Here is a 14581-nt window from a genome sequence, read left to right as displayed (position 1 = left end):
AGAAGAGCAGACAGGGATGGTAAAGGGGGTACGTTACCTATGGGGGGTTGTGCCAGAGGGTATAAAGCCTCAGTCACCTGGCCACAACGCTGCACTGCCCCTAAACCCATCCCACCAGCAGTGTAAAGCATTTTTAAGGCTAGGAAAAACTTATATACCACCAAATTAGCTTAAGCAGTATCATTTATCATTACTCATAGCACTATTTATTTCTCATACATCTCTAACTTGGCCTACGTGTCTGGTTAAGTCACACAGGTACAAAGTTTTCCTTGTAATATTGTTAGGAAAATATAAAACTCCATCACACGGGGGAGTAACCGGTTGTAACATCACAAAGAAGACTAGTAATATTGTTTTATAAGCGTGTTCCTGGAAAATAAGTACCGATAACTAATTTAATAGGTGATCAAATTTGATGGATGTAAGTGTGGACATTGAGGGATATGGAAAAGATGAAGAATACCTCAACACAGAGTCAGAGTATCGTGCTTTGGCCTTGGTTAGATACGTGTTTGCTCTGCTAGGCAAACTTCGGAGGGGTGAACCTGTCCTCTCCCCCGTGCACAGACAGGTGAGTGACACTGAAAACTATGACTGTTTCTTTGTGTTCTCTTTTCTTCTGGTGAACATGGTGCCTTGAAATGGGTAAGTATGCAAGAGACTGTGTGTGTGTGTGTGTGTGTGTGTGTGTGTGTGTGTGTGTGTGTGTGTGTGTGTGTGTGTGTGTGTGTGTGTGTGTGTGTGTGTGTGTGTGTGTGTGTGTGTGTGTGTGTGTGTGTGTGTGTGTGTGTGTGTGTTTCCCTTTGTCCCCAGCGTGTCTCATTCCCTCCGTTCCCATCCACCAACTCTCTGTTCCTTGGTCATTTATGCAGTTTGGACAGTGATAATCATTTTTAACCCTTTCTTTCTCATGATGTTATCTTTTTTCTATTCTACCACCAGGCCACTGTATTCAGCTTAGGGAGACTTTTTCGAATTGAAGTGGCTGGATATAGTCTTCATTCACTCCTTCAGTACTAAAGTTCTCTCTCTTACCTGAATAATTCACCTGGTATTAGCAAGAGTATAGCAAAAATGATGTGCTCAGAATGAAAGGACGAAGAGTTCTTGCATTGGCCTTTATGAGTACTTTAAGTTTCAATTGTACATTTTTTAATCATTCTTCCTTGAACACTGTTAAATATTTATGTTGAGCAGTTTGAGTTTCAGTGTTATCATACAGCCCTCTTTGTGTCTGCATATAAGTTGGTTTGCAAGAAAATTGACCATCCACGAGTCTGCTAGGTCATCTGTCATTCCCTCGGGTAATACACACGTGACTCTCGCCGTGCAGAAAAATATGAAGAGATCAGCATTTCCCCCCAACAAGCTATAACTTATTGGGAAATAATAAAGAGATGGTCGTGGTGGTCAAAGGAATGCGTGGAATGGGCTGGAAATTTAGTGGATAGTGGTGTTGCAGTATGAAAATCTTCGCGGTGAATGTGGATGTTGTAGGATTAGTGATACGAGTGCTGTAAATATTTAATTCAAAATATCTTCTATATGTGAAAAGGGGGGTTAAGGATATGGGTGTGGGAGACAAAGAAATCAATGGGAAGAGCTGGAACTGTGGTGGGGGTGAGGAGGGGCCATGAGAGTTTACCCCGTGAAAATTTGTTTTATTCGTTTCAAAGATTTTTCCAACAGCCATAAGCAGATAAGACGCGTTGCTCACATATCCCCGGCAGCCTTCAACGCAGGCAAAAATCCCGTATCAAGACATAGTTCATTAAATACTGCATCCTGCTACTGGCCGCACCTCACGCAAGCAAGCCACCATACCCTCACGACCAGCCAATTAAAAGGTTGTCATAGCAACCTTTTAATTGGCTGCATGGGAAAAAAAAAATCTATAAGTCCACTTGGACTCATTTAACACTATCAGTCCGATGATGTACTATGAAGTTTATTGTTGCTACTGTCAGACGATTTATTTACATTTGGAGGCGTCCCCGAGTGTAGGGATATTGGGGATAAGAAGGCTATACATAACTCCTCGAGTCTGAAAAGTGTCTTTTAAGATAAATAAACTCGTCTGGAGTTTGTACGAATAAGTTGGTCTGGAGAAATGTTTTTCCCATCCACAGAACCTCATCCATTAATCTGTTCATCACAACATCATCATCATCATCATCCTCTCTCTCTCTCTCTCTCTCCAAAACTAATTACCCTATTATTAAACATTTAAATGAGATACAGTGTCTGATGTAAAATGGCCGGTATATTGCACTGGGGTCAAGACAGTGTTAATCACAGACCACGACAACAATAACACCAAGAATAACTATACTCAGACCACTTTAACTTGGCCTAAAACCGCCATTTCTCCAACCCCAACACTGAACCACAATCAAATATTAACATCAGAATATTATACGAGTTACTAAGTGCTACGGAAAGGGTGAAGTGAAGAAGTGCTGTCTTGTTCTGCCAGTGAAATACCGGAGAAGGTGGCAAATGGTGAAAATCTCTGTCAAGTTGCTGTGGAAGAATTAAGGTGTGCGTGTGATGGATACATTTATGTAGATCCGCATTTACACATTATATTGACCTTAAGTAGTGCGTACCAATGTTAATACTTTTTTGTGTTATCTCGTGCAACAACCATACACACTTTACAACCAAACTAAAGTGACTATAATTTGTTCTTTTTTAATTAGGCATAAAACTGTCACTTCTCCATCTTCAATGCTGAGCTGTAATAAGCCTTTAACACTAGAATATGGTGCTAGTGACGAACAAGTGGTGTGGCATGGATAAGGAGCCGTAGCACTGTTTTATTCTGACACTGAGCTACGTGAAATGGGCTGCAAAGGACGAAAATCTCCGCCAAGTTAAAATGATTGAAGCTGAGTGAAAGATCATGGGAAAAAAAAAGTTCCTGATAACAGTACGCCGTTATAAACACTCGTTCTTCCCACTCACATCTGGGGTGGATCCTACTCAAAGTCGGTGTATCGTTCCCTTGTGCCCCTGTTCACCATACAATAACACTTTTGGTGACCTCAGTGTAGGTTCGATTGCTGGGTGACGTATTCGAGAGGAAGACAGGGACTTAATGAAAGAGGCTGATCCTCGTGTAGTAGGTGGGCACTGATCTATGCCTTCTTGTCTTAATGTGAACGCAGTTGTGATGATGGCTGGGTATATTTGGGGACCTGGATTTAAATTCGATTATTGCCTCACTAGCGTACCTTACTCTAGGAAAGGGGTTACCAGACTTCTGAATAAGATGAACACCCATCATTTCCGAAATATTTAGAAAACATCGTTATAAATTTTCAAATGAAATACTCAGTCCAATAAAATGAAATGTAAATACTGCGACTAAAGTAATTTACGTGTACTGTGTTTCAGTTACAGATCTTACATCCCTCATGATATAATATACTGCTTATGATATCACACGTTATGTGAAATAAATAATTATCAGATATTTAAAAATCCTATTTAGGATTCATTATCTTCCATATGTATATAAACATCTTACACATTCCCTACATTTCTTAAACTGTGTCCACATCTGCTTCTCTAGTTTAGTGCTTCAGGAAGACCCTTGACTCCGGACTGTCCTGGCCATCTTTTCCAAACTCATGTGCTAATGCCCCAGACGATCCTGGCTGAGGCTACAGCTCTTCTTATTCTTTATTATATTCATGAAAGAAAACGTTGAGTCACATACATAGGTGTTCTCATAATAATAAATTCAACACTTTTAACAATTTAGCATGACTAAAAGGGTACTTCATTGTATCTGGAGCTTCCCAGAAATTTTCACAGCGTGAGTCTGTGTGTAAAAGTTTTAGTGTTGTGGATGGATTTCAAAGTATTCCATTTCAACAACTACTGAGTGAAAAAATTTTGAACAATGAACATCAAAATACATAGACATTAAACAACGCTGAACTTTCATATTTTTGAAATTGCTAGGCCGACTCATGCAAGTGTGTTGGGTACTTTAAAAACGATACGTTATGATACGAACTCTGAAAGTCCTTGCTGAGATTCACTATACTGATCTTTATATAGTATGGTTATATAAATGTATTCCTGCAATGTTTGCATCAGTTCAGGGAAATGACAAACCAAAACTTGAGCCAACTGTTCAAAGAGTAACAGAAGTTTGCTTTACTGATCATCGTGTGGTCGATAGGCATTAATGTAAGTCATCTTCTTGTGGCGGTGCAGGTAGTGGTGGGTGTGGTGGTGGCGGGGGTCGGGTGTGTGCTGGGGGTGGTGCTGGCCTACCCCAATCTGGCCCTGGACGCTTGGATGGTGCAAGGTGACGTCACGCTCTCACTCACACAGGCTCAGTGGTTTGGTAAGTACAATGCAGGTGGTCTTAATTTAAGGTTGCTTCATTTTGGTTGATTAATAATTGAGTCGCTGATGAATTAATGCCTCGTGGCCAAGTGGTATAACTTTTTGGTTTGAACTGACTGTGACTTACGCGTTGTTTCAAGTCCCAGATGACTGAAGGTTTCCCTATGATCTAAAAAGCTACCACGGACATAGGGAGGTCTCCTATCCTTAAATGTTCTGGAGTACAGTAGCTTAGCTTGTGTCCCCTGCACTCCGAGGGAGGCAAAGATTATGAGACAGGCAATTTTCTTTCAAGCCTGCTATTGATTAATGATAAAGTTGCACAGAAGTCTGACCCGAGTGTTTCAGAGACACTGTTCCTATAGTGTTTCAAATGTGGGTGAAGATGTAAACAACTACCAGGTTCAGTAAATAATAATACATCAAGAACTAGGGTACATCACTACAAAACTAGATTTCAAGCATATTATTCTAGATGTTTGCATTTTTAAAAATCTATCTCGAACTGGAGCTCAGTGAACCATAGAAGCTTCGAGTCCCGTCAATCACCCTCTAACCGTGTTTGTATTTGATTTGCTGGAATATAAAAGCTGTATATGGTCATCACTGGGGCAGTGGTGAGGGTCAAGTTACTAGTTTAGTAACACAGAAGGTGAACATGTGATCTGTGTGTACTCTCTCACGAATGAATGAATGATGCAAAGAAGCGAGTCAAATACTGGGATATTAGGAGGGAACTACTCACCCTCCCTGGCCTTACCTTATGAATGCATGTGACAGAAACCTCTTTAAGAATAGGATAATATTTTCAGGACACAATAAATATTACTTGACTAAAATACAATTTCTACGGTCAGTCGTAATTTATTTCATTATTGCTTGGTGAGATGGATGAAAAATACCTCTTTGAGAGATAGGTTGAACAGTACGGAACGGAGGGATCGGTTTGGTAATGTTGCTGTTGTTGCAACCGCAGGCTCACCTGGATGTAAAGCCAATCGAGGGCAGGAAACAGGACACTTCAACCGGTCGTTCTCAGAAATCTTTTGTTGAGGTTATATTGAAGGATTGTGTGTGTAGTGAAAGTGTGGTGCATGAGGCGAGTAGGGTATAAACAGTACCGGCCACGAGGTACGTCCTGGACGACCAAGATGGTTCGTACATAATGACAGAATGGAAGTGGTTGGATGAGGAGGATGTTGGATATACTGTAAATGTTGAGGGCAAGGGTGCAAATGGGGAGACCTAAGAAGACACAAGGTGAACCTTATGTAAAGACCTCAGGGTAGGGAGACAAACCAGAGATGATGAAATGATGCAGCAACCTGGGGAGCGACCATCAGGTAACCAGAGCATACACATGCTGACATGATCAAAGTCTTCAATAATGTAACTGTAGTACTATATAGGGCGGGAAATGTATCTGTAACCTTTTATTCTATACCAGTATTTATATATTGCTATCACTGTTTTATTATGGCCACTACAGTAACTATTACTGCTACTGCTGATTATATATATATATATATATATATATATATATATATATATATATATATATATATATTCCCACTGCTACATTTTCACTTTCTGTAATACATATGAATAGGGAGTGTGGTGTACCTGTCGTCGATCCCCGGGTCGTGTGTTGGAGGTGTGCTGATGCAAGCGTTTGGTCCCCGCCGCCTGCTGCTGTTGTTGCTGCCTGCCCTCGCCCTCTCATGGCTTCCTCTGACCCTCGCCACGCACAACGCCTCTGCACTCCTCACACTCAGGGCTATCCAGGTGAGTGCGGGACTCAGGCAAACTACAGTTAACCACTCATTTCAATGGCGCATTTTTTAGAATTAATATTTTTGCTCTCACCAGGGGATTTTATTAACCGTAATACAGACTTCTCGGAGTGAAAACGTTCAGTAACTCCTTCAGCAATGGCCTTCCTAAGCTGAATAAAGCAATATGGTACCAACAAGAATAACTGACAAAATTACTTCTTCGGGCTGAAGGGATTACCATGAATACGCATGCCATACTGACCAGCGGTTCAAGCAGCTGAAGGGTTGGACAACGAGGTATACATAATACAAAATAAAATAAAGGAGGATATAAAAGGAAGGTGCAGAATGATCTAGTAACATTAAGCTGTTGCTAAGGGGTTACAGGGGTGGCCGTGGGTGAAGCTTTCATACTTTTTCCACATTAACAGGAGTAGTAGTAGTAGTAGTAGTAGTAGTAACAGCAGCATTAGTAGTAGCACAATAGCTGTAGTATTACGAGTAAAAGTAGCATAAGGTAACAACGGTAGCACTTATCAACACCACAACTGTAGACACAGAGAATAAAAAAGAAAAAAAGCTCAAGGCAAACTCTCCGGCAGCTTATCACTGGTAACAGGGAACGTGATTTGCAAACAGATGATGAAATTACACGATGTGTGAGGTTAACATTTCCTTACAGTACAGGTCTTCTGCCTTGATAAGCAAGAATTCACATATGCCTTTGTTTCTCACCACCTAACTAGCTGACAATATACTGTACACCCAATTCTTCAACATGAATTGGTTTACAGTCATCATCACCATCATTATCGTCATCATCACCATCGTCTCCATTATTATTATTATCATCATTATTGTTGTTGTTGTTTTTGTTTTTGTCATTATTATTATTATTATTATTATTATTATTATCATTATTATTAATATTATTATTATTTTTATTATTATTAACCACATTATAGCGCCTGGTGGTTTAGTGACCAGTTAAGGCTCTCCAATCGGATTGAACCTGTGCAAGTTTATATCCAGGGGATGGTTGGGGTATATTGCTCACGTAATGCCATTCAGGGATAAGTGATGCTGATCACTCTTATCTTAAATGCCAGGACCAACTTGCCTAGCCCCAGGCTTCTACGCTCCTCATGGGGCAACAGTGGATTAGATGATGAATGAATGAATGAATTATTACTATTATTATTATTATTATTATTATTATCATCATCATCATCATCATCATCATCATCATCATCATCATCATCATCATCCTTATCATCATCATCATCATCATCATCATCATCATCATCATCCTTATCATCATCATCATCATCATCATCATCCTTATCATCATCATCATCATCATCCGGACCTCCTTTCCCACCCAAGGGCAGGGTGAGGAGTAGCAATGTCCAGACAGCACAAATTTGCCCAATCCAATGGGCCACGCTTCCATTCACTCATCATTCAAGACCCCGGAATCCTGGCTCTATCAGATACCGGTACGCCAAAAACATTCACCACGTTCTGTAGCTTCACATAAACGTATCCGATTGAGTCAATCCGGACCCTGCCACGTTAAAAAGGGGTGCCAAAATCCCTGATCATGCACTTCTCACAATATTCATCCAGCCAGCTCAATCTCTTGTCAGTTCCCTAGCCTCATTGACTTCCAAACCTCTCTTCCTCACACACTTATCCACCATATCTCTCCACCTTCTCCTTGGCCTACCTCGCCTCCTCCCTCCAAATTCGCTCAGATATACCTTTTTCACCACTCTATTGTTATCCATTCTCTCCACATGACCATACCATCTCAGTACACTCTCTTTGATTCTGATGTCCACCGACTTCCTCACTCCACACCTTTCACGAATCACATTATTTCGATTCCTATCCACCCTCTGTACTCCGCATACATTCCTCAGCAGTCCCATCGCCATTGCTCTTACTCTTGACTTTCCATTTTCATGCCACACCATAGTCTCACATCCATATGTTAAAGCTGGCACTGACACTCCCTCATGTAAGCTAGCCTCGTGCAGCTGCAACACTCAAGCCTCTGTTTCTTACCAAGGCCTTCATTGCACCAGCTACTTTTCTTCCTTGTGTCACTCTACTTTCAACTTCTTTTGCACATTTTCCTCTCTTTTCTGTCACTGTACCCAGGTATTTGAACTCTCTCACCAATTCCAGTCACTCTCCATACACTGTAACATCACACTGGGAGTCACTTTCTCTCTCAGTAACCATCACTTTACTCATTTCTACATTTACTCTCAAGGCACGACGCTCACAGACATCAGCAAAACTCTGCACTTGCCTACCAAGTTCTTGTCTGGTACTCGCAAGCAGTACTGTATCATCAGCATACAACAAATTTGAGATGTTCCATCCATCACCATTCATTACCAACGCCATCCCTCTCTCCATTACTCGTGTTTTTTACTTCTCTCATCACCCCATCCATATACAGATTGAACAACCATGGTGACATCACACAACCTTGTCGCACGCCCACACCGATCATGAACCATTCACATAGATGCCCATTAACCCTTACACATGCTTCACTACCATCATAAAAACTCTTGACAGCACCTAGCAGCTTACCATCTACACCATACATGCGCAAAACTTTCCACAATCCCTCTTTGTCTACTTTGTCGTATGCTTTTTCCAGATCAATGAATGCCATAAACACCTTATGGTCCTTCTCACAAGCCTTCTCTGCTATCTATCTCACTGCAAATATTTGATCCACACATCCTCTGCCACTTCAAAAACCACCCTGTTCATCACTCTCTAGGACTTCTGATATCTCTCTTACTTATACCTATAATAATTCTTCCATATACCTTCCCTACCACACTCAATAAACTTATGCCACGATAATTCTTGCACTCACTTCGCTCACCTTTATTTTTGTACAGGGGTACAACCACAGCCTTTTTCCACTCTGCAGGCACAGTTTCACTCATCCATGCCTTCTTACATATCTCCAACAAGCACTTCATTCCACTCTTTTCACTACACTCTCTGCATACACCTCATCAACCCCGGCTGCTTTCCCATTTTTCAGCCGCTTCATAGCACTCTTCACCTGTGTGAGTGTCACGTCTTCTAGCACTGCATTCCTTCTCTGCACACCCCCAAAACCAATCATGTTTACAGCTGCTCTGCTCTCTCTATTCCCAATCATCAGGCTTTCAAAATATTCTTTCCATCTGGTCCTTACTTCATTTCCATGGATTAATAATCTACCACCTGCATCTTTCACACCATCACATTTCTTTCCGCTTTCACTTCTACATTTCCGCACCTCTTTCCAGAATAACTTTCTATTTTCAGAGTAGTTCGCATTCATTTTTCTTCCTAGATCATCATTTACCTACTTCTTTTCCCTCCTCATTAGTCTCTTTACGTGCTTCTTGCTCTCAGTATACTCAGTTCTTATTTCAACTGAACCCCTGTCCTGTAACCACTTTAGCCACTTCTTCCTCTTTTCCTCCACCGCTCTCTTAACCTCCTCATCCCACCATGCCGTACCTATCTTCTTTGTTGTTACTCTTGCCACACCACACACCACTTTAGCATTCCTAAGTAAGCAGTCTCTATATCCATTCCACAGGCTGTCCAGATCCATTTCATTCCAATTCACTGATTCTAAGTCCTCCTCTACTTTGGTCCTGTAGTCATCTGCCATTTCTTTGATCCTCAGCTTCTCAATTTTCAGTCTTTCTCCCTGACTGCTCCTCTCTCTCCTGATCCACCTCACTCCTCTCAGCTTGATCTTGCATACCACAATCATATGATCTGACAGACCTCCACATCGTCCTCTCACGGCCCTCGTATCAGCAACCATTCCCATCATCGACCTCTCTACGAGCACGTAATCAATCAGGCTTCTTTCAACACGATCCCCGTTTCCTCTATACCATGTACATTTATGTGCATCTTTGTGTTTGAAATACGAATTACAAATGCACAACCTCCTCTCCTGACACATATCCTTTAGTCACTTCCCATTATCATTTTCTCCTGGTACTCCATAACAACCCATTATGTCATCCTCAGGACCAGTGCTTACTCTTCCATCCATATTCCCCATTATGATCACCTTGTAGCTCCTGGGCATTTCTCCCACTACTTCATCCAGCTCATCCTAAAATCTATCTCTCTCTCTGTCACTCCTGCCCTCACACGGTGCATATGCTACAATCACTACCACTTTCACTTTCTCAGACTTGAACTTGACATACATACACCTTGAGCTGACACATTTGTAGTCTCTCATTCTACACTGCCACACCTCATTCATCAACAAAGCAACTCCTTCCTTGCATCTTCCTCGTCCATGCATGCCCGATCTTACACATTTTACACCCTCCCACGCTTCCACTTCGCACCCTTTCATCTTCGTTTCACACAATGCCATCACGGCATATCTCGCACTCTTGAACACATTCACCACTTCCACCTTCTTGTTCTCCTCATTCACACCTCTCACATTCCACATGGCCACGCGAATCTTCCCATTTGGTTGGGGCACTGGGCAGGCATTGGGCCCTCCGAGGCTCTCTGAAACGACTGCCATGATTAAGTGATTTTGGATAAGGGAATCTGGGTTATGTGGTTACCACCCAGCGTAGTAAATGGTTTCCTGGATACAGGAAACCATTTGGCTTGTCACTCAGTGTAGAGCTCATATGGCATCACTCTACATTGAGTGGATGATGGGCGCCCCCACCCACCACCATTATTATTATTATTATTATTATTATTACTATTGTTGTTGTTTATATTATTATTATTGTTGTAATTGTATTATTATTATTATTATTATTATTATTACTACTACTACTACTATTACTATTATTACCAACACCTCGCCATTCCAAGAACGTATCAGCAGTACGCAGGCGTGAGAGAACCCCCTCCAGGCTATCTTGTCCTCATAATACCTCTCTCTCTCTCTCTCTCTGCCACTCCTCTTCCTTGCCCACCACTTTACGGTTTTCCTCTTCCAACATTACGCTCAAAATCACATTCAAAGACTTTCTTTGCCATCTTGTCTTCGACCATTTCAGAATGTGTCCGTATCACCTCAACACCTCGTCCATTTGGCAGTTCTACATATTACCCCATATTGTCTTCTGTTTTCCCCCAGATATATTTAATTTCTGTTATTTGCCCAATCCATCCTGATTATGTTTGTAGTTGCATTGTTTTACAGCCTATAAGGTAGAAAGTTGTCTGGTCCTTGTTTCACCTCCATATTAATGTCGGCAGTAACGGCTTTTACGTTTTACAACATCAAAATTAAAGTGTCACCATGTTGAGGTGCAACTAACAGCTTTCACTATACCTTGTGGGACAGGGCATATCTGTAATAACAACGTAGATAAGAAGGGCAAAAACTTTCTTGTTTTGCACATTATAGACTTACTGACACAACTAAACTTTATCAATTCACAGACGTTCTCACTTCCTTCCACTCTCCTTCCACCTTCTTTTCATATAAAATACACTTACTGTATTGCGTGGGAGAATGTCCAGTATCACTCTCCTTGTGCTTCGCAAGCATACCTTAGGCTATGATGAATTCACAAAAATATGAACATTTGCAAAAGCTGGGTCAGACCTCGGCAACTGGCCAGGTTCCCATAGACTGACCTCAACCAAACACACTCCCAGCATTTTGCTAGTGGTGCTTCCCCGTCATATCTTAATACTGTATATGAAACAAGTATATTAAGCACTTTCTAAATGAACGGTAAAATTGTATGAGCTAGTCGGCCATGTTACTGCAAATCTGGCAATGCCAAACTTAACCCTTCGTTAGTCCTGTGGGGCATTCAAACGTGGTTAGTCCGGTGGGGTGTCACAACATCCCAATACATAAATTACTTGTAGTGTTACTAACATGTAAAATATATTCATACTGCCGCTTCAGCATCTGTCTGCAATCACTAATGAAAAGATTGAATGCCTTGTATGTGGTGTTTATTAATTTATAATAATGAAATACAGTAAATTATAATATCAGTAAAAAAATAACAAATGGACTCATATCTCATTTGTCAGGTAAACACGCACAGGAAAAAACATTTTGTTATTTTTAAAATCAGTATAATAATAAACAATATGCAAAAATAAGATTTAAAAAAAAAACAATCTATCACAATATGATGTAAATGGTTAGTTTGACGGGGTGACTGGACACCCCAGGGGGGGGGGGAAGTGCCCCTCTCTTTCTCTACAACATAGGCAGGACTATACCTATCCATATGCTCCCTCCCCTCACTGAATCAGGAGAGTACTGGAACGGAGAGAAATATTAGAATTACCGGCTAGGAAATATGAGCTTTTAAAAAAATTTGGGGTGCCAAAACACCCCACCTGACTAACGAAGGGTTAAGTAAACAGAGATCTAACTGTACAGTGCAGTTGTAGAAATAGTAGCAGTAGTAACCGTAACGACGAGATAACTGTACTTGAACATATGGGTCCAAAGATGTCGGTCAATAAATTTTTATATTTTTCCATGTGGTCCAACAGGCAACTCAGCAGGATACAAGACTCAGCTTGGACTCTGTGTAAAACTGAAATTATAACTACGTAGTACAATGAGTGGCACAGTGTGTAGTCTATGACAACAATTATGAGTCACTGTAAGACCTGGTGTGGTTTGATACATGTATATGGTCTAAAGCAACCTCTCAGTAGTGGCCATCTAATTATGTTACTTAAACATTCCGTCCTTATCTATATAAGGGGTGATAGTTCAAGTCTCTGTACTAGGAATTTCTGAGCTGAAAGTATGTGGCTATGTATCCTGCATAAGGGACAAGGTGTGTTGAGTGGGATCAGTTACCAAACTTTCAGCCTCACTCTGCACTTAGGTATGTGGTAGTACTGCTTACGATGATGGCAGTCACCCTCTGCTATTAACTGGAATGTGAAATGCCGTGTAGGTCAACATGCAAGGGAGCAGTCTAGTAGACATTTTTTAAAATCCAGTGCAAATATATTTTTTTTCCAGTGCAAACTTTGTTTTGCTGTTGTCTATTGCATAAGAGCTCAAAAAGGAATTATGATTTTCCCCGCAGGGTGTGTTGGTGTCAAGTTGTGGGCTTGGTGTGTATGTGTATCCCTGCGAGGTGGTGGAGGCAGAACGGCGGGGGCTGATCGGTTCACTCCCTGATGCTTGCTTCTCCCTGGGCTTCCTACTGGCACATCTGCTGGCCTCGCTCTTCCATTGGTCCACTGTTCTGCTCATCATCCCCGTCTGCTTCATTTTTCCTGCTGTCCTGATCATTTATGCTGTCCCCGAGTCTCCAGTATGGCTCATCCACAAAGGCAAGGTTAGAGAAGCAAACGACGTCCTCAGAAACATCAGATCCAGTGATTCCAATGTGGAAAAAGAGATACTGAGTATCCAGTTGTGTGGCTCCTCTGAGCTTAAACCCACTCCTCTGAGCAGTTTACTAAAACAGATCCATATTTTCCTTCCTATCCTGGTTGTTTTGGTGTTGGTGCTGCTGAAGGAATCAACAGGTCAGATTATGGTGGTCGTAACGGCTGTGCGCATCTTCAGGGAGGTTGATATGGGACTGTCACCACTCTGGACGTCTGTGTTGGTTAGCTGTGCCCGATTTGGAGCAAACTTGATAGCTTTAATTTTCCTCACCCGCTTCCCACGCCGTTATGTTATAATCATTTCATCATTTACAGCGGGTATTGCTATGCTTATTCTTGCAAATTATTTCTATGCCACTGAATCTGGAGAGTTGTGGCCTAAATGGATTCCTTTTGTCTCTTTGTTGATGTTTGTGGTAGCTTATGGAGGTGGGATTGGCCCGCCTGTCAGTCTGTTGATCACAGAGTTGCTTCCTGGTGCAGTGCGTGGCCTTGGATCCGGGATCTCTAATGCTCTGCTCTGCTCAATCCAGTTTGGCCTCACGTACATGGCGTCTAGAGAAGATTTCCGGTTTAATGTATGCTTCTGGGGTTATGCAGCTGGGTGCCTCATTTTGGCTATCTTTACCCTGTCACTGCCAGAAACACAGAATAGAAAACTGGAGGACTTGGAGCAGTTCTGGCGAGATGTTAAGCTGAACCTTACATGTCTCAAATGGTCAAGCCTGAATGCCAAAAGTATAACTTCCTTTCAGGAAGACAGTAATGACAGAAATAATAATGATACAGACAGACAAACTTTTAATATAAATGTGTAAGGCTAAATATGCTTTATTTTTATATATTTATATACTTTATATTTTGTTATTTGTTGCATGTGATACTCTCATTTTTAGCTTGGTAGCATTAGCTTTGTGACAAATGAATGTTTATAACAAAGATTTGTGAGAAACAAAACGGCTGGTTATGGAACAATGTATATATGTATAGTATTATGTAATGTAAAAAGAATTATAGTA

General features: G+C 41.3%; 1 protein-coding gene across 1 annotated transcript in view; it reads left to right on the top strand.

The window, feature by feature from the left end:
• Nucleotides 1-418: 418 nt before the first annotated feature.
• Nucleotides 419-14581, top strand: part of LOC145407651 (facilitated trehalose transporter Tret1-like) — a 21386-nt gene continuing 7223 nt past the window's right edge. Inside the window, exons 1-4 of the mRNA XM_080278522.1 lie at nt 419-574; nt 4234-4366; nt 5978-6153; nt 13253-14300. Coding sequence (XP_080134648.1) covers nt 419-574; nt 4234-4366; nt 5978-6153; nt 13253-14300 — 1513 coding nt within the window. The remainder of the gene's footprint in view (nt 575-4233; nt 4367-5977; nt 6154-13252; nt 14301-14581) is intronic.

Source organism: Coenobita brevimanus, chromosome 74 (assembly GCF_032717465.1).
Source record: "Coenobita brevimanus isolate Jiangsu-jjx chromosome 74, ASM3271746v2, whole genome shotgun sequence".
NCBI classification, from domain to species: Eukaryota; Metazoa; Arthropoda; class Malacostraca; order Decapoda; family Coenobitidae; genus Coenobita; species Coenobita brevimanus.
The sequence above is the reverse complement of the archived record's forward strand: the minus strand, read 5'-3'. Positions and strand labels throughout refer to the sequence as shown.